Source organism: Meles meles, chromosome 17 (assembly GCF_922984935.1).
Source record: "Meles meles chromosome 17, mMelMel3.1 paternal haplotype, whole genome shotgun sequence".
In the NCBI taxonomy this organism is placed as follows: Eukaryota; Metazoa; Chordata; class Mammalia; order Carnivora; family Mustelidae; genus Meles; species Meles meles.
This window is the reverse complement of record NC_060082.1, coordinates 16,007,447-16,032,393: the sequence shown is the minus strand read 5'-3', so window position 1 is coordinate 16,032,393 and position 24,947 is coordinate 16,007,447. Positions and strand designations below refer to the sequence as shown.

The following is a 24,947-nucleotide window of genomic DNA, read 5'->3' as shown; positions in this document are numbered from 1 at the left end:
AGCTTCAATTTTAACAGAAGTCATGGTGTATGTTAGAACAGGGATGTGCCAGACTTTTTCTTTACTGTAAAAGGCCAGACAGGCTTGTGAGCTACAAGCTCAGTTCTGTCATACACTCTGTGGAAATAAATGGGTGCGACCAGTACAGCTTTATTGACGTAAACAGCCGTGGCCCATTGTTTGCCAACCCCGATATCAGAGCACTGGTTGTCAGTCAGTTGTCCTTTTGGTAGAACCCCAGGAGCTCTGCAGTACAGGAAAGAGGCAGCGAATCGTGTGTCATCCCTGCCCCAACCTTGGTCAGTTAATAGAATCTGCCTTTACTTGTGTTAAGGTGGGCTTCTGAGCAAGATTTCCTTCCAAAAAAGACTGCCCTGTCAAATAAAAGACATTTGACAATAAGCTGTAAAGAAGTTGCCATGATTAAGTTGTACCTCACACAAAGCTACTGTACGGTAAATGTGAACACTGGCGATAGACTGAATTAATGATTGAGTTCAGTAACCTAGAGCTAGGTAGAAATGGAATGCAATGTGATTAAATCTTCATTTTATTTATCACATATGAGGTTGAATATCAGAAATCTGTTGAAAGAACTTAATTCATTTTCATTTTGTTGTTTTTTATGGTAATTATTTGCAATAAATTGCTATACTGGGAGATATGTTTTGGCTATGATGAAATTCACATTTGTATATTTCTTTGTTACCGTGTAAAATTTTAAATTTTTAGTAGGTGGAACTTAGAAATAAATTTGTCTTATTGTTTCTTTTTATAGGTATCCCCAGTCGTAAAATAAACAACACAACTAGGTCCTCTGCTGGTTCTAGGAATGGCCTGAATTCTGCAGAAGGTGAAGCTCGGGGAAACGGAGCCCAGTCTGCTCTCTCTGGAACAGGGGAAGAGACTGTGCGGCTAGGTAAGCAAAGACTGCAGAAATAGACAAAAATGTGTATGTTTTTACTTCTGAGTGACAGTGAGTAATTATTTTTTAAAAATGTAATCTTTGCCTCATCTTCCTTTCTTTCTTTTTTTTAAATATGGAACGCTTCACGGATTTGCGTGTCATCCTTGCGCAGGGGCCATGGCCTCATCTTTCTTTTTAACATTTGTATCTTGAAAAGTCTTGTCGAACGTAATTTTTATTTCAGAAGTGTGTGGTGATCTGTTTGCTCTCAACGTCTAGGGATTGGCAAACTTTCTATGTAAAGAAACAGAGAGTAAACATTTCGGCTCTGTCCAAATGGTTCAACTCGGCCATTGCAGCGTGGAAACAGCCAAGGACAACATGTGAACAAATGTGCATGTCTGTTTCAGCACTTTATCCAAACAGGCAGAAGACTAGAATGAGCCCATGGACCATAGTTTAGCACCCCCTGCTTTAGAACATAAAGTATTTCTTTTTCGAAAACCCACAGGATTTCCTGTGGATCCACGAAAGGTGCTAATAGTTGCCGGCCATCACAACTGGATCGTAGCTGCATATGCCCATTTTGCTGTATGTTACAGGTACTGTATAATTAATAATTGTTTGGTTGTGGAGAGAGGGTAGTTTTTAATAACTGTGATTTTATATTTATAGACTTAAGAGTTGCTTGTCATTTTTTTTCCTGCATATTTGCCTACTTCTGTATCTCTTCATTGGATTTAGCTTCTTTTAATTTTTATAGCTAATTGGTAAGATTTACAGATAGCCTTTGTCTGTTTCCCACTTGATATCAACCGATACAACTAAGCTATCTTGAAGTTACTTTTTTTTTTTTTAAGATTTTACTTATTATTTGACAGATGGAGATCACAAGTAGGCAGAGAAGCAGGCAGAGAGAGAGGAGGAAGCAGGCTCCCTGCTGAGCAGAGAGCCTGATGCGGGGCTCAATCCCAGGACCCTGAGATCATGACCTGAGCCGAAGGCAGAGGCTTTAACCCACTGAGCCACCCAAGCGCCCCAGAAGTTATTTTTTTTGCTTATTATATGCAACCTCTGATCACATAACTATTGTACAAAATGACTAGGCAGAATTATTAATGTGCGCCCTGTGATTTTCTGTGTATAATGATTTCAGTCTTTTGAACTCTATACTTGGGGGTAGTGAGACTCTGCATTGGTCATGACTACCAAATAGTTGGGAATGAGGTAGTGAAGCAAGACAGTTGTGGGGATAAGTGATACAGTTTAACATCTATAGTGTGGGAAGCTCACACAGACACCGTTTGGTTTTATTAATTCTTGCATTCTCAGAAACTAGAAGAGAATGAGGAAGAGTGTAGACCAGTGATTTTTGTTTTTTAAATTGGGGAAGGGGTAGGATTCTTAGTTCAGAATCTCTGCAGACAATGCTATGATGACAGAATGGTGTAGAAGCACATAAATGGTTGTGATATTCTAGCTTAGACTATGATCCCATTTAAGTGCTGAAAAATAAAGTAATATATAAACATTTTGTCACTGTTGAGTTTAGATAAGAAAAAAGAGCCATAATAGGGTAAAAATATTTAATAGGTCTTCTGAAGTTTATAGATACCTTTTAAGAATCCAGATTTATGGGCACCTGGGTGGCTCTGTGGGTTAAAGCCTCTGCCTTTGGTTCAGGTCATGATCCCAGAGTCCTGGGATCGAGCCCTACATCAGGCTCCCTGCTCGGCGTGGAGCCTGCTTTCCCCCCCTCTCTTTCTGCGCCTGCCTCTCTGCCTGCTTGTGATCTTTGTCTGTCAAATAAATAAATAAAATCTAAAAAAAAAAAAGAATCCAGATTTTCTTTTTAATCTAAGTTTATGGTAGGTTTGCCATGTGTGTAAAAAAGCCCTTTATAATGATAAATCTCTGCTTTATGTTTTCATTGCAGTAGGGATTCAGTGCCAACTTTTTGTTTTGAGAGCATTCTGTTTTTATTCCAGTTAGCAAATCCTATGGAAATGACTTCGGGTGGTTTCTTTGGGGGATGACTTTTATATGAAGCAAGACTGATTTGAAAGAAGGATTTTTTTTTCCTTAGGAAATGTTTTGAACTTAACTTATGGATCTAAATGGAGAAAACTGTTTTTAGACTATACTTTTTAATTTGCTGAAATATTATATACATACTTTTATTGACAAGGAATTCCAGAGGAATTATGAAACAATTATAATAAATCCAGGTGTAACTTATGTTACTGCTCAGCCCTGCTAAAGATTGCTACTTGCCAGACAGAGGCACAGAGGCATGCAGTTAAATTACACAAAACTTTACTCACTGAATGACAAATACAGAAAGAAGGATGTTGTTGTATCTTCCATTCTTTGCGTTTGCTTTTGATCATGACCTACCTTTGCTTTCACTGGGTGTCACTGATGACAGACTAATATGCATAGTGACAAACGAAAACAATTGAGGATATATTACATTTCCTCATGTACAGTTAAATCATTTAACACAGTGGCAATAAAAAAGATTTCAAAAGAAATACTCAAATTATTTAAATAGCATAATCTTTCCCACAAGTCGTTTTTGCACAGCTTTTTGTATTAATAAATTTAAAACCCTAAAAAATGAAACAGTACATGGAACTCCCAGTATGTTCTCACCAGATTCACTAATTTTCTACATTCTCAGGCTTTATTTGTATATATATTAACGAAGAGTTGTTTCCTTTTTTTTTTTTTTCCCAAAGATTTATTTGAGAGAAAGAGAGATCATGAGAGGGAGGGGCAGAGGGAGAAGGAATCTCCAGGAGACTCCATGCTGAGCACAGAGCCCGACCAGATCAGAACAGACACGGGGCTCCACATGGGCCTTGACCTTAGGACCCTGAGATCATGACCTGAGCCAAAACCAAGAGTTGGTCACATGCTCAACTGTGGCCCAGGTGCCCCAGAGAGTAGTTATAAATTGCTGCCCTCTTGGAGCTTGCATTTCTTTTTAGACATTTAATCCATGTAGAATTTACTTTTGGTTTATGGTGTGAGATTTAGGAATCTCTTTTCTTCCAAGTGGGTAGTAACTAATTATGTTCTGATTATTTATCACATAAATTACCTTGTATATTGAATTTGAATGCCCTTCTTTATTTTGCTTTGTATCTATATGTATACTTGGGTCTAATTTTAGACTTTCTTCTGTTTTTCTGATATATTTTATCTATTCCCATACAATTTGATGTACACTATGTTTGCATTAAGTTTAAGAATGTTGTTGGACATGACTCCTCCACTGTATTTCTTTAAGATTATGATGTGGAAGATGCATAGCTGTCCTGATTTCGTAGTGTTGGTTCAGTGGGCAGGAGTAAGGAGCTGGAGTGCTGTTCAGAGCTCATTCTGTCTTGTTTTATGTATTTTCAGTTTTGTGTTATTCGTATGGAAAATCATGGAGCACATTTTTTTAAATCTTTGTATTTAATTTTAACTTAAAAACAAAAGTATCATATCAATAGAGTTAGATTTTCTAATTGTTATAATCACTTTCAGATATTTTGTCCTGATTCTTTTATTCTTTTTGGCATCTCTTTATTTTATAATATCTTAATTTCTGTAAAGATGACTTAGAAGTAGAATCTCTGTGAAAGATTAGATCACATACAGTTTTGTTACATTTCTGAATTAATGATCACAAAATCACATCATTCACCTCATTAAATCTATATAACATCTCTTTACTGAACATTGTTAAGAGCCTGGTACGTGCTCGCATCCACGTAGCAGCGTTTTATCATTATTCTTGAAGTGCTGGCGGTCCCTGCTTTGTGCCTAGTTTGGGAGTTCCTAAGAGCGCCTATGTGTCATACCTCAGTGCTTGTAAATGTTTAGTTTATTAAATGATTATTTCCATTTGTTGGTCATAACACATCCCATCTGGTGGCCAAAGTGGGTAATTGCAGATGATACAATGCTTTCTTTAAAAAAATTACACAGTTTCTGTGTATTCCTTTGAGGCTACAGAAATCATTAGTTACTGAAATTAATAAGGCCAAATTGCATTTTTTTGTGAATTGTGGTTGCATTACTTCAGCAAACATTTTTACACAAAAATGAAGCTGAAGTGATTCCATTTAGGTCTTTCGATAGCCATCATTTATGAATACTAAAGTTTGTTTTTTGTGATGAATGTGTCAGGTATTATATAAATGAGTACTTATTCTCCTCACAGGTGTTTATTCTCTTTAGGTAAGGCAAACAAAAGCTTTACAGTGTTGTCTGCATATTTGTTTGGTAACTTATAATAGAAACTCCATTATTAAAGTTTACGTCATCCATTGTCGTGATTACATAACTCTTAAGTTCCGAATGTATGAGGGTTGGCTGTGTAATCATGCAGAATACATGTCTGAAAGACTTGAATTCAGATAAGGCAGAAAAAATTATTAAAAATTTATCAGTATGTTTTTCAGAAATTAAATATTAAAACATTTATATTCACTGAATTGCAAATCTGAACCTTAGTAGGACTTTATTTATGGGGAATCAATAGGCTCATGGAATTTTTAATGAAAGAAACCTTTAAAATCTAAGGATTTCCAAAGCCCTACATTTTATTCATTTGGTTGCCCAGGATATTGGAGTGCATAGTGGTATACCAGGTTACTCCTTTATCTTGGTTTGCCTGGAGAGACTGTTACCTTGTTATCTGAAGTACCAAAAAAATAATAGGTTGATTGCAGGTAGTTTCAGTTAATGACTGAATAACTGATTAATTAACTGAAAGGAATAATAATTATCCTAAAATTCTGATTTTTATTGACCATTCTTATCAATAGATGATGATGGTAGGTAGCACTGTTCTGTGTACAAAAGTAAAAGATATTTTTTATTTTATTTTATTTTAGCTGTTAAAACTTTTTTCCAATTTGAAGTATTTTTCTGAACTTTTCTTTGGAGAAATACAGATCTCTAGGTTTTTTTTTTGTTGTTGTTTTGGTTTTTTTTCTTTTTATCATGAAAAAACTGTATTTAGATTTAGCCAGCTGGACTCAGTTTAGATGATCCCAATTTTGTTGGCAACATCCAAAGCATCATAGTCAGGGGCCAGTCGAACGTATGCCTTCTTCCCTCCATCAGACCTGATTAAGGTGTTGACCTTGGCTACATCAATGTCATAGAGCTTCTTCACAGCCTGTTTGATCTGGTGCTTGTTGGCCTTGACATCCACAATGAACACAAGTGTGTTGTTGTCTTCTGTTTTCTTCATGGCTGACTCAGTAGTCAGGGGGAACTTGATTATGGCATAGTGATCAAGCTTGTTTCTTCTGGAGGTGCTCTTTCGAGGGTATTTGGGCTGCCTTGGGTCGTCGGAACTTGATGATGTGCGGATCTTCTTTTTTTTGTGACTGTGGACGCCTTTCAGCACTGCTTTCTTGGCCTTCAAAGCCTTTGCTTTGGCTTCGGCTTTGGGAGGGGCAGGGGTTTCCTTCTTAGCTTTCGGCGCCATCTTTGTAAAAGGGATTTCCCAGAACTCTAGTTTCTTTTTAAGTGCTTTATGTGTCCTCTGTGGATAAATACAAGGTAGCTTAGGAATAACGGTCTGGCTTTGTAGAGGAAAAACACTGGCAAAATTTTATATTTAATAAATATAGCTGTGATTAAATTTTTTGATACATTTCTTTGTATTTGCTTAACTGCTGCTGAGTCTAACTTACATTTCCATTCTTACTTAACAGAATCAAAGAATCTTCAGGATGGCAACAAGTGTTTACGAGTCCTTATCTGGACTGGACTATTGAGCGAGTAGCTTTAAATGCAAAAGTGGTTGGAGGTCCACATGGAGACAAAGACAAAATGGTTGCTGTTGCTTCAGAGAGTAGCATCATCTTATGGAGTGTCCAGGACGGAGGGAGCGGAAGTGAAATTGGTAGGGAAAACCTTGTTTATGCTACATTTTGCTGGTACACATAATATTCTGAAGTTTAAGAAGGATTGCCCATCTTTATAAGAGCTAACCTGGACTATTACTTAGGAGAGCTGCCACATCATCTTGCCAGGGTTCAGTGGTAATAGGACCACCCCATATGAGAGGAAAGATCTGGAAGAGGGGGAAAAAGTTAGTGTTTTAGCAGCGAGGATAGAATCTTTCTACCAACATGCTCTAGCTGAAACCTGGCTGCTTTCTGAGAATGTGCTTTTCCTGGATCCCAGTTAGTGATGACTGCTTTCTCTCCAGTTCCTCACGCTTTAGGGCCTGAAAATAGGGTAAATAACTTTCTTGCTTTTCCTCATTTGTTGCTTCGAGACCAGATATACTCAGACCTTTTAATCTCAGAACTACTCCGTATACTGTTGTCATTCAGGACTACTAAGAGAGTTTGCTTGTGTAGATTCTATCTTCTGTTACTTAGCATAATGGGAATTAAGACTGAAATTTTTATAAATATAAATTAGTTTAAAAATAGCAATAATAAACCCATTGCATGGTAACATGAATAACATTTTAATGAAAAATAGCTTTGTTTTCCAAAAACGTTTGTGAGAAGAGTGGCATTGGTTTACAGTTTCGTAAATCTCTTCAGTGTTTTATTGAGTTCTGGTGCCGGGTTGTGAATTTGTGTGTTGCATTATGTTTTTTGGTTGAACCTTATGAAGAAAATTTGAATTTATGCAGATATGTAGTTGGAAAAAACATTTTTACAGTCTATTCAGATAACCATGGACTTTCTTTTTTGCCACTGTTCTAAACATATGAAATCATGTCAGTGAATTTTGCATACTGTTAAATTAAAATTCATCAGTCTGTTTTATACTTGGATCTTTTATCCATGCATGATTTTGTGACATCATGCATTGGTCATTTGGAAAATGTTGGTTTACTGAGCTATGTAGATCTTCCAAACGTTGATATCTTTCATTGTACAGTACCCCCCCCAAAACCCCCAAAATCACACTTATTACTATAGCCACTGACCACATCCCTGAATTCTTACATATTGGGAAACCATCACATTGACTGTGGCAGATAAGTTTTCCAAAATTCTAATTTTCAGTTGAGACGTTGAATTTTTATCATTGAAATGAAAGCTTACTTTGTTCACTTTTAAGGAAAGTCTACCAAGTACTCAAATCTGACTTAGAAGAATTTGTCATCCTTTCAAATAAAACTGGTGTTCTGTAAAAAGAACAGCTAGGTCAGCTCTCAGCTCCAGTGTCCAGAAGACGCTTTTTCTTGACATATTGTACTTAGTCACACAGCATAGTAAGAACACATACCAAATTAAGATTTAGTATTTACTAAATTAAGATTTAGTTAGTACAAATTTTTTTTTAATATTTTTATTTATTTATTTGACAGAGATCACAAGTAGGCAGAGAGGCAGGCAGAGAGAGAGGGGAGGAAGCAGGCTCCCCATGGAGCAGAGAGCCCGATGTGGGGCTCGATCCCAGGACTCTGGGATCATGACCCGAGCTGAAGGCAGAGGCTTTAACCCACTGAGCCACCCAGGTGCCCCAGATAGTACAAATTTTTATACACATTGCTTCATCAAGGACATTCGGAAGTTAAACTGGCCTCCTTTTCTTTCCTTGAGCGTGTGTGGCACAGAACTGGAAGATACTGAACAGTTTGGTTCCCCTCATTTCATTCGTGCCACGACGCCCGCCATTTTCACGACACTGCTGTGCGCCGTCAGTGCAGCTGTCAACACGGATGTTTTGGGGAGAGCATGAGACTCAGGAAAGTTCTGACCACTTGGACTATTTCAACACCTCATGTGTTTGTGGCCAAACATTCACGCAAAACATCTCTAATGACTGGCTGGTGCTCATGCCAGATGAATAGAAGTAAAATACCAGGGTCGGCTAGGACTGGGTATTCATCTGTTTGTAGTCCTGTTGGCAAGGTGTCACGTCTCCCACATCTTTAATTCAGGGCCTTACTGTGTGACGGCAAAGAGCCAGCGCGGTGACCTCTTGCACTGACCTCCCATCCAGCAGGCGTCGGCGTTGTCAGGTCTCAAGGCTGTGTCGGCTTCGCAGCAGTGGTGCGCGCCTCTCCAGATGCCGCGGGGCCATAACTTACCCTGGAAGGTGCTTCACGGCCTTTTTCATTCTCAGGGTGAAATTTTAGAACAGTTTCTGGCCTTTAAAGACTTTGTTCACATCTTCATTTAAAGTATTATTTTTTTTCTTTAAACTCTGAATATTTGGTCTCCATGAACCCACAACTGGCGTTACAACAGTATGTAAAAATGTCCTGTTGCATAGCGCAAATGAGGCCGGGGATCAACATCTATAACGTTGAGGGAAAGGTAATTTTTATATTTTAGTATTTCTAATATTCATTTCCTGTTTGGCTCAGTGTTGGCCCAGGCCCCCTTCCAGGTCACATATATTTGTTGGCCCTTAGGCTTGGGTGGTGCTGCTGTGGGTTGAGCAGGCACCTGTTCTAATATTTTGGTTTTGAAGCCAAAAATCTTCAATAAGTTGATGAAAAATGTATTAAAATAAATTTATTTTAAAATATTTTAAACAGTTTCAGATAAATTTTAAAAATTTATGGAAGTGGTACATCTGGGTGGCTCAGTGAGTTAAGCCTCTGCCTTCGGCTCAGGTCATGATCTCAGGGTCCTGGGATGGAGCCCTGCTCAGCAGGGAGCCTTCTTCACCCTCCCTCTCTGCCTGCAGCTCCCCCTGCTTGTGCTTTCTCTGTCAAATAAATAAGCAAAATCTTAAAACTATAACAACAACAAAAAACTTACGAAAGTTTCCAGAGCATTTTTAATAGTAATATTGTAAAACACAGCAAAATGTACTTATTTTCTTGTTGTGTTTCTTTGTAGGCTCAAGGAAAATTTGGATTTTAAGATAATTTATTGGACAAAAAATGCAATTACAGAGATTATAGCAACTAAAACCGAAGACATCCAGTAAGAACATGGTGGAAGTATTTAGAACAAACTAAGTTAGTCTTGGGGAGACTTAAAAAGTTAGTTATATCCTAAAGCTACCAACAGAGACAATTCTAGAAAATATAAGAGTAAACACATAGATTCTGTTAGCTGTCATGATGACCCCATCATGTCATGTAGTGTTTGGAAGATTCCTCTGTATACTTGAGATAATGAGAGCAAAAAAGGTAAATAATTCTTTAATATTACATAAAATAGTCGTGACCTCTCACACTTCTAGAATGTGTCTCAGAGACCCATAGAGGTTCACATACCACACTTTGAGAATTACTGTTCTAGACCATTTTCCTTTCCTTCTCTCCCAAGTTCCCATCCTACCTCCCTAGATTTCAGATCTCATGCCATCTGGACTTGTCCTTGGTGTAGTGTTCAGCTGCTTGTGGGTCTCTATCCTTTATTCCGTTGAAGTTACCAGCTCTAGTTCCCCAGCTCAAAAAATTCTCAGACTACACTGAGATCTTCACTTATTATTTCCCTTTTTATCAAGTTTAGATTCTGTCATTACAGTTACCCTACAACAGAGCCTCAATTTTTCTGCACCACTTTCTTTGCTGTTTTCACCTGGAAAAAACCCTACCGTGGCCAAATCCACCTTTCCACCTGAATAACTAGGATGAGAGAAGAAAAATGCATACACACACACAAAATAATACTTAGTCTCAATTCATGAACTCTACCCTGAAGTGGGCCTCTAAATGCAACCCAGAAAACCTATGGCATTATCCTTGTCAGTTCTGTCACTCTCCTGAATGACTATTTCAGCTGTTTTCCTTTTCTTTAGAATTCTAACACTGTGTCCTTCCCATTGAGAAAATAGAGAAAATCAAATCCCATCTGGCCATCTGTGTGTATCTGTGCTCATATACTCTATTGTCCTGTTTGTCACTGTGATTAAATGGTCTCTGCTTTAATCTAAGGCCAACTCTTTGTATTTAGCTGTAGACTAGATCCTGTTTGCTCTCACCTGTGCAGCGACATTGTTCCAGTAGCTGTTTCTTCATTCTCCTTCATTGTAAAAGCGTCTCACTCTTGGATCATTTCCACCAGCACACAACCATGCTGTAATTCTCTGTTAAGAATAACAACAAAACTACCCTCCAGTCTCTTGCAGTTCTTGCTCCATTTTTCTGTTTTCCTGAAGCAGAAGATAAAGAGTGACCTGGTCTGGGGCACCTGGGTGGCTCAGTGGGTTAAAGCCTCTGCCTTCGACTCAGGTCATGATCCCAGGGTCCTGGGATCGAGCCCCGCATCGGGCTCTCTGTTCAGCAGGGAGCCTGCTTCCTCCTCTCTCTCTGTCTGCTTGTGATCTCTCTGTCAAATAAATAAATAAAATCTTTAAAAAAAAAAAAAGAGTGACCTGGTCTTGTTTCTCTGTCTGTTTCTTTTGTTCTTTTCTGAAGTTGATCTAATCGTTCTTTCGCCCACACCACTTCGTAAAATTGCTCTTGTTAGTACTACCTGTGGTCTGTTCTCTGCTAAATCCGATGATCGATTCCTAGTCTCATCTTATTAAAACTTTAGAGCAGTCACTTGATACATTTGATATGGTTAATGATTCTTTTTGAAGTCTTTCCTCCTTTGGCTTCCAAGATACCTTGTAATCCTGATTTTTATCCTACTTCTCTGTTTCTTCTCAGTTCCTGTAATAGTTCTTCCTCATTTGACTGATTTCACAATGTTGGCATGCCCCAGAGTTCAGTCCTTGGATTTCATCTTTCTTTCGTATTTATTGTTAGTGATATCATAGACTAATGACTTTGCATTCTGTGTGCTGATGACTTGCATGTTCGTGTATCTCATGTGAAACCTTCCTCTTGAACTTCAGAATTATGTTTGTGTGAGGGATCCCTAAGACCACTTTCAGGTTCATTGATTTCCTAGGAGGACTCATAGGATTCAGCAGGAGCTACTTAGAGTTATGATTTCTTACAACAAAAAATATAAGCAAAATCAGCGTTAAGACATGGAGGGTGAAGTCTAGTGGAAGCTAGAAACACTTCTCCAGCAATGAATTGTATAACACTACCTGTGTAATGGCTACCACAGAAGCTCATTAGACACTTGGTGCCCAGGTCTATTTCTGGGGCTCACACATAGGCACCCTCTGTCTAGCACATAATAAGGGTCCAGATTTCCAAATGGAAAGCAGGTATTCAGCATAAACCCCATTGTATACATAGTTGAGGTTTTCAGCATAAACTCCATTGTATACATAGTTGAGGTTTTGTGTCACCATGGATTGGATTTGCTTTGTCTGGAATTTCATGCGTGGAATTACATGGCATGTATTCTTTTGTGTCTGTCTTCTTTCATTGAACACAGCATTTCTGAAATTCATCCCTATTGTATGTATCAGTGGTCCGTTCCTTTTTATTGCTGAGTAATAGTCCCTTGATTAGTGTGCCGGAATTTGTCCATTTATGTGTTGGTGGACATTTGGATTATTTCCAGTGCAGAAGTGTTAGGAATCCAAGAAAAAGTCTTTCTCTGGACGTGTTTTCTTTTTGTTTTGTGAATAGGTTTTCTCAAGATAAATACCTAGCAGTGGAATTTCTGTATCATATGAAAAGTGAATGTTTAGTGTCAGAAGAAACTTACAAACTTGTGTCCAAAGCAAGTGTACTGTTTTACATTTCTGCTAGCTGGGATGAGTATGCAGTGATTTTAATGGTGGTTTTCATTACATTTCCCTGTTGCTGAATGATACTGAGCATCTTTTCATGTGCTTATTGACCATTTGTGTTATTTCCTTTGGGAAGTGTCTTTAAATCATTGTTCTCTTTTTATGAGTTTGCCATCCTGTCATTGATTTGTAATAGTTCTTTATATATTCCAGATTAGAAGTTTGCAGCCAGGGGTAATATTATCCCCTAGGGAGCATGTGGAAATGTCTGGAGACAGTTTTGATTGGCACAACCAAGGGAGTTCTCAGTGTATGTATCTCCCTGTCTTCCTCCCTCCCCCCTCACTTCCTCCTTCACTCCAACGCCTATCCCTTTCTCTTCTCCTTCTTTCTTCTTTTTAGGACTCAGTTCTCTATCAGACCACTTGATACTGGCCTTGAGATCACTGAAGCACTATTTTGTTGTTTCCTATTTCTTTATTCCTCATTCTTTAGATAAAATTTTTTATCTGTCTTTAATGTATTTTACCTATTTTCTTCAGTATTCACTCTGAAGTTAAGCCCAACTATCGAGTTTTTTGTTCTAGATACAGGACTTTTAAGCTCTAAAGTTAACTCTTGATTCCATTTTAGTTTGTTTCTCTCCTGAGATTTCTTACCTTTTTACTCATTACGGTCTACTTTATATTAAATCTAACATATTCATTAAAGCTGTTTCAGTTTTTTTTTTGTTTTTGTTTTTTTGTTTTTTACTTTAATTCCAATATCTGGATCATGTCATGGTTTTATTTTGGGTCACATTTTTCTGCTTTACATGTCTAGTAAGTTTTGATTTTATGCTGGTCATTTGCATGATGCAGTATGTAGGGGACATGGGATATCGTCTTCCTTTAAAATACGTGAGTTTTGTCCCGGCAGGCAATTACATTACTGGAGGATCTTCCTGATCCTGCTGGGCTTGTTATGCTTCGTTAAGGGGAGGTAGCCTCCCTCTGCTCATTTATTTCAGGGCTTGGCTCCTTTTCAGGGGTGTGGTCCTTACTCCTAAAGTGTTGGGTTTTCGGAGTCTTTACTGAGGAATGTCTCAGGTGTTCAGCAAGGGTTTTCCATTCCTGCTGAGCTGGAACTACTGGCGTCTACCTGTGTACTCACCTCTGTTACCTCCACTCAGCGCTCAGTCCTGTGACAGCGTCTCTCCTATTTTGGGGGATGCTTCTCCTGCCCAGGTGCAGTCCAGCCTCTGCGAAGGCATAGGAAACCCCCAGGGAGCATGTGGAAATGTCTGGAGACATTTTTGGTGTCCCCTGTGCAACCTCTGTGCCATCCCCACTCCCGTCCTGGTGTCGTTGAACCCTCCCTTCTACCTTGCTCACAGGTTCTAGTCACCTCAGCAGCTGTGCACTCTGGTCTCAGACTCTTCCATTCAGGGAGAGCATCTGCACTGGATCTCCCCTCCCTGTGGGTGAATGCAGGCCTTCTCTTGGCTGTTTCCCAGCTTTCAGCCTTCTGCTGCCTGTTGCCCTATATCTAAAACAGCTGCCTCATGGACTCGGGCCACTTTGTTGTTGCCGCCCCATAAGGGGTAATCTGATGCCGTCTTTATTCCATCATAACTGGCATGGAAATCCTCCCTGACAGCTTTAGAAAAAAAAATTTTAATGTTACCTATTCAAATTATGATATACTGGTAATTATACAGAGAGAAATTAAGTGGTGATTTCTTTTTTCCCCACCTTTTTTTCAAGTAGCCACTTGTAACAGACCCGTAAGAGAAGGAGGTTTTGTGCCTTCCTTTGTTTTCAAAGGCCAGTGTGGTAGGCCGCTATGTTATGAGATGGTACATAGTAATTTGTTCACGTCCAGTAAAAGAAACCATTTATTATTACAAATGTTCTTCAGAACTTGACAACACCATCCAAAGAAAATTGCTAGGGCTGCTATGTCCGTGATAGAGCGCTTCCAGAGGTTGGGCTCCTTTCATTATAACCTGTGTAAGGCAGCGCTGTGGGATTGCTGCTATAAGCAATATTCTGCTGAAAGGGTCCCCGAAGACAGGAACTTGTCATTACTTGTACTGTGTCTTCCCTGTGGATAGTGGCCAAGATTGTTGAGCCTAACTAGGAGTGACACTTTAAATTTCTTGAGATCATTCAGAATGTCTTCCTTGATTTCCCAGAACCTCATCCTTCTCTAGAGTAATGTTAGATGTTAGTAGTTGGTTTTCTTGTTTTTTATTTCTACCTTTCACGTGGGCCATAGTCCTGAGTATAGTTGGTTCATATGTTCTGAACCATTGTTTGGCATCAAAATTAAAAGACTTCCTAAAATTGGGTGTGAAATGACGATTTTCTGCTTTGAAGTGGCAAGCTTATTTCTCAGCTAATCTGGCTAAAGAGTTTATTAGTTTTTTGTATGTTTGTTGTGTGTTATTTTGCTGGGTTTTTTTTGGTTTACCAGTTGGTCTAAGATGATATAATTCATGTGTATAAATGCATATTTTACATAAATTTTTAAAAATATATAGAAAACATCCATAGCATACTCTCCCCCCCCCCCCCCCCCCCCGGTATTTATCAGGTTTCCTCCTGCTACAGGCCTGGGTTTTTCAAGATTGTTTAAGAATTTTCTTTTCTTGGGGCACCTGGGTTGCTCAGTGGGTTAAAGCCTCTGCCTTGGCTCAGGTCACAGTCTCAGGGTCCTGGGATCGAGCCCTGCATCAGGCTCTCTGCTCGGCAGGTAGCCTGCTTCTCTCTCTCTAGAGCTCTGCCTGTGTCTCTGCCTACTTGTGATCTCTCTCTCTTTGTCAAATAAAGAAAATCTAAAAAAAAAATTTTTTTCTTTTTCTTTCTTTTCTTTTTTTTTTTTTTTTAAGAATTTTTGGGGGGGGAGGTTTATTTTTAAGAAATCTCTACACCCGATACAGAGCTTGAACTCAAAACCCTCATAAGCAAGAGTCACGCTCTGCTGACTGAGCCAGCCAGGCGCCCCGGTTAAGAATTTTCAAGGTGTTCTTTATTGCTGCTTGTTTTGTCTTGTATGTGGTAAAGTTCTGAACAGAAAGAGAAATACCCCGCACTGGTGTAAGAGTCAAAAGAAATCAGTTATCTTTTCTGGCTTATGCTTTTAATACATGCGCAGTTGGAATTAATTGGTTTGTTTCTTCCCATGAGTCTCCAAAGCCTTATGCTGCATGTGTTCCTATTATGTACTGTCCAGAAACAGCTGGAAAGGGACATAATGCCATACCAGGGTGACCCTAGAATTCTCTCTTTTAAATATTCCTGGATCTTTGCTATTAATGGGGATATTTGCTCCTTAACAACCCCCTTCACCTACATCCCCTCTCCCCTTTCTTTGATTCCCTGGACTTGCCCATTCCTGACCCCCATGTGATGAACCATTCTCCTTTTAAAAAAATTCAACTCAGGTGGCTTCTTTTCTAAGAAATATCTTCAAACCCATTTTTCTTACCCCATTTACTCCTTGTGATGTTGCTTAACCTTGTGCATCCTTCAGCTGCTGTTGGATTTATGTCGTAATTGGTTGTTTATATTTTTTTCTCTTTTAAACCGTATGTACCTAGTAATACCCTGTCTTCTAATGTTGCTCAATTCCATGGCCTACTAAAATGAATTAAATTGAGATCTGCAATGCTGGGAACCAAGGAGTTTAAAATTCTGAGTAAAGTTCTGAATGTTTTTTGGTTTTTAGTAAGATTTTTTTTTTCCCTTTGTGTGTGTGTGTGTGTGTGTGTGTGTGTGTCCGTGTCTGGATTTCTAGAAACATTCTAGATGGTTGAGGGTGTTAAGTCTGTGTCTTTAGATCAGTGGTTCCCACTTCATTAGCAAGCTATAGCTAAACCTGTTACAGATTTTATAAAAATGTCCTGGGTTTTCTGATTTAGCAGGCCTTGGATGAATCTTAGGATTTTTTTTTTTTTTTATTCTACTCACTATAAATCCACCCAGTTATTTTGATGGTCACCCAAGTGTGGGAACCACAGCTTCAGATAATACGGTGTTTTATCAGTGTTAGATTCCTCAGGGCAGATTTTATCTGTTAGTTGTGCAAACTGCTCAGAGCTTACTGAGTTTCTTGGTTTTGGTCCCCAAAGTGTCTAGCTTGTCACTTACAGAAATGAAAACAAGTTTAAATTCGTTACCTTCATAATGTTTCTGATCTGGGTTTTGAATAATTCTAGAGACAGTGACTGTTCAACCTCTTTATTTTTTGTTCTCATTTAAGGAGTGTTCAGCCTTGGCGTTCCTGTAGATGCTCTCTTCTTCATCGGAAACCAGCTGGTGGCGACGAGTCATACAGGGAAAGTGGGAGTGTGGAATGCTGTCACTCAGCACTGGCAGGTTAGTTTTAACTAAAGCATATTACAGAAATGAAAGTGTTTCTGAAAGTCCTGCTGATTATGTATTTGCTTTATTTTTGTGGAATTCATAGTGTCTTATTATTTTTTATTGAGGTGTAATTAACATACATTATATTAGTTCCAAATGTATAGCATAATGATTTGGTAATTTGTGTATATTGCAAAACGATCACAATAAATCCTAGTTAACATCTTTCACCATATTCAGTTATATGGTTTTTTCCTTCTTATGATGAGAATTTTTAAGATTTAATCTCTTAGCAACTTTCACATATACAATACAGTATTAACTACGGTTGTCATGCTGTACATTACATCCCCATGACTTATTTTATAATTGGAAGTTTGTATCTTTTTTTTTTTTTTTTCCAAGTAGGCTCCACATCCATTAGGGTCTTGAGCTCACAACCTTGAGATCAAGAGTCCGGCGCTCTATGGACTGAGCCAACCAGGCACTGACTTTTTTCTTTTTTCTTTTTTCTTTTCTTTCTTTTTTTTTTTTTTTGTTGGCAACTTGTATCATTTGGCCCACCCTCCACCCCCTGCCTCTGGCAACTACCGGGCTGTTTTGCCTATTGATTAGTTTTTATTTTGTTTTGTTTACCTGTTTGTTTTTAGATTCCAGGTAAGTAGATCATAGGAATTTGTGTGACTTATTTCATTAGGCATAATGCCCTCAAGGTCCATTCATATTATTGTAAATGACATGATTTCTTTTTTGTGTGTGTGTGGTTGAATAATATTCCATTATATATATATACTACATGTTCTTTATCTCTTCATCCATTGATGGACACTTAGGCTGTTTCTTTATCTTTGCTGTTTTAGATAATGCCTCGGTGAACATGGGGGTGCAGATATCTTTCTGAGTTAGTGTTTTCATTTACTTCAGATACATACCCAGAAGTGGAATTGCTGGATCACGTAGTCATTCTATTTTTAATCCTTCGGGAAACCTCCTTTCTGTTTTCCATAGTGGCTACACCAGTTTACCTTCTCCAACAATGCACGAGGGGCCCTTTTTCTCCACATCCTTGCCAATACTTGTTATTTCTTGTCTTTTCAATAATAGCTATTCTGACAGATGTGAGGTGGTAGCTCATTGTGGTTTTGATTTGCATTTCCCTGATGATGAATGATGTGGAGCATGTTTTCAGGCACCTGTTGGCCATCTGTAGGTCTTTGGAGAAATGTCTGCTTAGATCCTCTGCCCATTTTTTGTTTCTATTTTTGATTACACAGAATATTTATTTGTAGTGGCAGTTTACTTCTAGATACAGATTTGATTATATTTCCAAGAATTTTAAATTACTTCGGAAAATGAGTGAGTATTTAAACTGTGGTTTGACATTTCTTCATTTCTCTGAAATGTTTTAAGTTCCATGCTTTGGGAACAGTAGTCCAGGCAGACTTCTTTTCCCCGAGTGAAACACAGACCTTGTGAACGTACAAAGCCTTTTCAGAGAAGATAGCAAGCTAAATGATCTCAAGTACTTGGGTGGAACAAGAGGAGTATAAAAGGGTTATTAGTTATTACCTAATTCTGAAGGAGAGGAAAAGTTAAAGTACTTTAAGCAAAGAGTAACATGATAAGATCCATGTTTTAGGAAGTCACAGGGATAACCAGTATGAAAGCTGGGCCGGAGATGAGGAGGGTAATGCCACAATGGAGTGGAGAGATTTGACTAAAGACAGCGGTGGTAGAGATGGCAAAGATGAGACTCTTTGAAAAACATTTCATAAACCTTCCTAAAGTTACAGGATTGATACCTGGTTTGGGTATGGAAATTAAAGAAGGAGAGAGATGAGCTGTATTTCAAGTTTTGGAGTCCTAGTTTTGACAGATAGCGATAAATGGAACATAGGAAGAGAAGCAGATATAGTGGGGGACAGTGTGAGGAATAATTAGATTGGTGATACATGTTTACTTTGATATTCCTGAGGGTATCCAAGTGCAGGTGTTCACTACACATTTGGGGAGTACCCCTTTGACACTTAGGAGCCAAGAAAGGGCTAGGAAGAAGTTACTTGGAAACTACAATACTTCCGTGATAGCTGAAAAATAAGAGTGGATAAGGTTTTCTGTTAAGTGGATGTACATAGGAAGACAGAGTTAGAACTCTGGGAAACATTAGCATTTCAGGGGACAAGATAGGAAACCACAAAGGGACATATGTGATACGACTGAGAAGTGACATTAGTCTTGGGTATGATTTGCAAATATAATTAGGTTTGGTTGGAGAAAGCCACCTTGTGGGAACTGGGGAATTAAGATCAGAGATTAGAGATAGCAAATTCAGAGTTAACCTTTCAAGAAGTTTGGTGAAGGAAAGCAGGGAAACAAAGTGATAGCTTGAAGATTGAGGCTAGATTGTGGTAAAGATGTTCATTGCTTTATTTCATGTTTTCTCTAGGACGTGAGAAACTCGAGCATGCTTGTAGTCAGAGAGGGGAGTTGTCGGAGAAAGCACACACAGAGTGAAAGAGTGGAGAGGATTTCTAGTCCCATGGAAGTCAGGAGCATGTGAGATTTAAAACCGTGTAGAGGGGTTTGCCTGGCAGAGACCAGAGCTACGTCTTTCTCGGACAGAATAAGAAAGGAGTGCTGAAGAACGAAAATTCAGAGGAAGAGAAAGAAGTGGCAGTAGGTATCAGGGGTTGCAGAGATGAGAAACATTTAAGATTTTGGAGCTGGGACAGTTCTCAGTGATCCTAATGTGCAGCTGACTTGAAGGTGACAGTGTCAGATCTAGGACTCAGCGAGCTGCAAGGGCGGTCGGTATGTCCGGTAAGGTGCCAGGAGAGTAGTAGAGAGTAAGAAGGAAAGCACCTGTGGCCCAGATGCCCGGATCCTAGCAGAGATGATGGGTTGATCGGGATGTTACAGTCCAGGTAGAAATAAATGGTGGTTGAGTGTCACGATGGGTTGAGCTTGTAGAGCAGCATTCCTGAGATCTGGGGCTGATGGTGAGAGAAAATTAGGTTTTATGTTAGATGAGGGAAAGAAGTCCTGTTTGTAGGAAAAAAAATACTAGCTGGAGTGCGCCTTCCGTATGGGCGCAGCCGGAGGCATGATGGTTGTCACACAGCAACGGGCCGAGGAGAGTAGGAAGGGCTGGTTTCAGTGGATCCAGAGCGTAGGTCGAAGAAAGGTGGGTGGATGCTTCAGCTGCTGATATTTCTGTAAAGAGGAATGTTTATTTTTACAATTAATGGAAGATTTGCTTTCAGGTAGCTTATTGGACTAATTCTGTCAAGTCAAAGCTTTTAGTGGGTGAGGGAGGCTATACCATCTGTAAAACCACTCAGGTAAAGAACTTCCTTATTATCTTTTGTTTGTCTTTTTTAACCAGTGTTTTCAAAACTACATGTAAACGTTTTTGTATCTTTGGGATCCTGAGAAGTACCAGCATCCTTTATTCTTAAGCTTTTAGTTCCCGGTGTAACCCGCTGCTCCTTGTTTGGTATCCCCATGAGCTCAGAACGTATCTGACAGAGAGATTTGTTACTGCATTTCAGGAAGTCCTTGGGAAAGTTGAGCATTCATGCAGCAAACAAGCCTCTTAGGCCAGTGGATGAATTTCGTTGTAGTGCAGAGCAGAGACCGTGTGTAATGAAGTCTCAGCGACTGAAATGCAGATCTCACCCGACACTCCTGTCCTGAGGCTGGCTCCTGGGACGGCTGTGACTCTGGTTGTGTGACTCTGGTTGAGTAGGTTCTGTCTGGCCTTCAGCAAAGGTTCTGCCCATGAGTAACGCACAAAGTACACAGGACAGCTGTTGTACATACATCAGGATGGATTTGAAGTCTGTAAATCAGATGACTAAGAGAGAGTGTGTATGTGTGTAAGTTCTGCAGGCTGTTGTGAAATTGTTGGTGTAGCGGTTTTTATTAGGACAGCTTCCGTAAGGTGGGAGGGGCGGAGAGGGAGAGGGAGAGACTCGTAAGCAGGCTCCACACCCAGTGCGGACCCCCATGCTGGGCTCCCGTCATAGAACCCTGAGATCAGGACCTCAGCCAAAATCAGGAGTTTAACTGACTGAGCCACCCAGGCTCCCTAGGACAGCTTCAGTAGAATTTTATTTTATTTTTAAGGAATTTATTTATTAGCACAAGAAGGAGGGAGGGAGAGAGCAGGAGTCAGGGAGGACAGAGAGAGAAAGAAAAGCAGATTCCCGCTGAGCAGGGAGACTGACACGGTGCTTGATCCCAGGACCCTGAGATCATGACCTGAGTCGAAAGCAGATGCTTCACTGACTAAGCCCTCATTAAGATCTTAATGAAAATTTCACAAAATCATTTTATCTGATTTGAGAAAGAAAAAAGAAAATTGATTTTTTTAAAGAGATGTTTTAGTTTTTGTTCTTTTTTTTTTTGCTTAAACTTATAATCTTCAATGAAAAAGCCACTAAAGAAATGCTCCTCGGAGCGCATAGGTGGCTCAGTCGGTTAAATGTCCGAGTCTTAATTCTGGCTCAGGTCATGATCTCAGAATCTGAGACCGAGGCCCTGCCCCCTCCCGTCAGGCTCCCCTGCTCACTGGGGAGTCTGCCCCATCTCCCTGTCTTTCTCCCCTCTGTCCCTCCCACTTCTCTTGTTCTCTCCCTCCCTCCCTCCCCCGCCTCCACCTAAAATAAATAAATAAAATAAAATAAATGCCCTTTGATAAGAGGGATATTTATTTATACTTTGAAGGGGGAGGGATTGGGATGAAATGAACATCAGCAAAGAAATCGATAGGCTGGTAAACTAAATAAGTGATTATTTAGTAAGTCATGGATGAGGGTTAAAACATGCTGTTAAAAATGATGATGACCTAGGTAGATACTGGTTGAAAGACTAGGGGCCTTGTATTGCTTGGGAACATAGATTGATTTTTTTTTAGACTGATTGTTTTCAAATTACCTATCATTTAATTTTGTACATAAGAGATGATCATCACTGTGTGCCGCCTTAGAGGGAAAATCCACTTCCATCCTAGCTTTGTGACCGTCCTGACTCAGCCACATCCCTGCATCAGTACGGTTCCTCAGGTTCTCGATGTGAAGTTGTTCGGGTAAAGAAGAGGAGGCCACAGAATGACCGACTCACTTATGCTGGGAGAGAGTTCATTCCCAACTCCTGTAACCTCACTGGTCCCATGCTTTCCCCATTCTCTTGTACTGAGAGGGAGGCCTGAAGGCAGAGCAGGATTTGGGCAAGGGTTGCAGAAAGAGAAGTGGGAAGGCTCTAACCCTAGAGCCCATGGTTCTGGAGAACAGACGGTAGAAATGTTTGTCTGAGCTGTGCCCTGGGATCCTGCAGGTGCTGCCTCTTGCGTGGAAAGGGGACCTAAAGGGACAGGAATCTCGTGCCCTTATCTGTCCCCCTCCTCCCACTCTGAAGATTCTGGGGTAGCGGTTGAAGCTCTTTCTGGAGTGTTAGAACCCAAGAAATGAACTTGGCATGAGGAAACTGGTCACTGGCGTTAAAGTCGTCTTCCCTCCATTCCCCAGACGTCTTTACTCACATGAGTGAAAAGCTCTGTGTCGCTCTCGACGAACTTGTTGGCTCTGATGAGACCCTGACCTGGGGTCAGCACAGGGGGTGGTGACTGAATCTGTGCTATTGCTGTGTGTGACCCCAGAAGGTCCACATAGAAGCGAGGGTCATGTGTCTACAGCTTTCTCGGAATCATTACTTCCAAGTTTTAGCTTTTGGTTAAACGTGTTCCTTTCATTTAGAAGGGACCCAGATGGTGCGCGGACACACTCGGTGTTCTGTCAGACATGCCCTTCCCTTCTTCGATTTTCAAGTTTCACTTCCTTCCTGAACTCTTCTTGATCTTTGCCCTTCTCCCCGCATGGGACGGAGCAGAGAATGCTCCCTCCTCTGATGGTATCGCACACACTGTTGCAGCGCCCATCACACTGTGATTGTCTTTTCTTGCCTCTCTTGCTCTCAGGTTTCTTTCTCGCCCTCCAGCTGACGAGCTCTTACAGAGCAAGTGTGAAATCTCGCATCCCTCATCCAGTCCGCTTTCTCCTCTGAGCCAGAAGCCGATGCATGGGAAGTAGTTCACTTCAGTGTCGGCTCTGCAGTTGCCCAGGCATCTCCTGCCAAGCCCTGAGTAGGAAGATGCATTGTCAACTTTCTTAATTGCCCCTGCTCTAAAACACATCGGTTGTTTGCTTTGTAGTAGAACTGTGCCCTTTGCTTTTCTGGTAGCGCAGGTACAGGCAGTTATTAATTTTTAAGTAGACTGATTTGCTTGGGAAGCTGTTGTTTTTATTCCAGTATTTTAAGAAAATAAAAGTTTAAGGGGAATTTTTGTCTTGCCATTTCCTAGGAAACAGGTAGGGTCTTCAGTAGAAGGAAGGTGGAGGAAGCATCTTGTCAAAGATTCAGGGATGAATTATCCAGAGTTCCCTGTGGAGTGTGTTTGTGTGTAAAAGTAACTTTCTAAGCACTGTTTAGATGTTAGGGTTTTTTTAAAAAAATATTTTATTTTATTTTTTTAAATTTCTTTAAAGATTTTATTTATTTATTTGACAGACAAATCACAAGTAGACAGAGAGGCAGGCGGGGCGGGGGGGTAAGCAGGCTCCCCACTGAGCAGAGAGCCCAGTACGGGGCTTGATCCCAGGACCCTGGGATCATGACCTGAGCTGAAGGCAGAGGCTCAGCCCACTGAGCCACCCCAGGAGCCCTAGGTTTTCTTTCTTTTTTTTTTTAATTAATAATCTCCAAACCCCGTGTGGGGCTCAGACTCATGATACTCGAACTCATGATTGAGTTCCTTGCTTTACTCAGTCAGACAGCCCTAGTGAGTTTTTTGTTTTGTTTTGTTTTGTTGTAGTTAAGAGTCAAGATTTTCGGCAAATTGAGCAGGAAAAGTAAATGATAATTAATACCTAACATCCAATAATAATCTTCCTACGTCAGGTTCAAGATGTCGTTCCTATAACGAGTTACGACACAGCTGGCTCATTCCTGCTGCTGGGATGTAACAACGGATCCATATACTACATAGGTAAATGTGTGGACATGTAGCCTGGTCCTGTTTAATGTGATTTTTTAAAAAATAAAATACTACTTTTAAAAATGATAAGTAGATGCACTATTTTAATACTTAAAATGTTTGTTTTAGATATGCAGAAGTTTCCTTTGAGAATGAAGGATAATGATCTTCTTGTAACCGAGCTTTACCACGATCCTTCAAATGATGCCATTACGGCGCTCAGCGTTTACCTCACACCCAAAACAAGTTAGTACCCGGCAAAGTTCTTATAAATTCTTGACCTTTTTTTGAGAATGTATGGTTTATTTATTGGTTTATTATGCTAAAACTAATAATAGTTTCTTTTTGAGAACTGCAGTTTGGAGGATCTCATCTCTCAGTCTGAAGTCTATATTTGGTTATATATTGAAGCCAAACATGACCCATAAACAAGCATAAGTTGAGGTCAGAAATTAGGACTTTTCCTCTTCTGAGTTATATTTAAGTAAAATATTGCAGTATTTAGAACTAAAGTTAGTAAAAAAAAAAAAAAAAAAATCTGTACATTTACCTTCCTATTTACCGTAGCTGATTTTGTTTTGAAATTGGGAGCTTTTTATTTTTTATTTTTTATTTATTTTTTATTTTTTTAAGATTTTATTTATTTATTTGACAGATCATAAGTAGGCAGAGAGGCAGGCAGAGAGAGAGAAAGGGAAGCAGGCTCCCTGCTGAGCAGAGAGCCCGATGCGGGGCTTGATCCCAGGACCTGAGACCATGACCCAAGCCGAAGGCAGAGGCTCAACCCACTGAGCCACCCAGGTGTCCCGGGAGCTTTTTATTTTTTTTAACTAAAAGTGAGAAAGCTTTCAGACTATTAATCACTGTTGGAAATTGCCTTATTTCCTTGGAAAGATTTTAATTTGTTATGGAAAAAAACATCTTATTTGGAGGTTTAGTATCTGTAGCTTTCAGTCTTTCCAAGGCCAGTGCAATGAAATTTTATTAAGAATTTTTGCGTTTTTATATTTTTACATTCCAGATTGAAAGAAAACATAAGTGAGAAACTTAAAATTTATCTGTAGTGAATTATAGG

At 39.6% G+C, this 24,947-nt stretch overlaps 2 protein-coding genes and 1 non-coding gene across 4 annotated transcripts in view; 1 reads left to right on the top strand and 2 right to left on the bottom strand.

Annotated features, from left to right (window-relative positions):
* Positions 1–24,947, top strand: part of KCTD3 (potassium channel tetramerization domain containing 3) — a 53,585-nt gene that overhangs the window by 12,776 nt on the left and 15,862 nt on the right. For both annotated transcript variants that reach the window (XM_045983055.1, XM_045983054.1), the window contains exons 7-12: positions 779–919; positions 1,419–1,509; positions 6,631–6,821; positions 16,736–16,851; positions 23,797–23,884; positions 24,002–24,118. In XM_045983055.1, the coding sequence (XP_045839011.1) occupies positions 779–919; positions 1,419–1,509; positions 6,631–6,821; positions 16,736–16,851; positions 23,797–23,884; positions 24,002–24,118 (744 nt within the window). The remainder of the gene's footprint in view (positions 1–778; positions 920–1,418; positions 1,510–6,630; positions 6,822–16,735; positions 16,852–23,796; positions 23,885–24,001; positions 24,119–24,947) is intronic.
* On the bottom strand, positions 1,035–1,140 carry LOC123928539. The gene has a single exon (XR_006815750.1). It is a non-coding gene; the product is annotated as a U6 spliceosomal RNA (small nuclear RNA).
* On the bottom strand, positions 5,901–6,405 carry LOC123928026 (60S ribosomal protein L23a-like). The gene has a single exon (XM_045983056.1). The coding sequence runs from the start codon at positions 6,399–6,401 to the stop codon at positions 5,949–5,951; it is 453 nt and encodes a 150-aa protein (XP_045839012.1). The 5' UTR covers positions 6,402–6,405; the 3' UTR covers positions 5,901–5,948.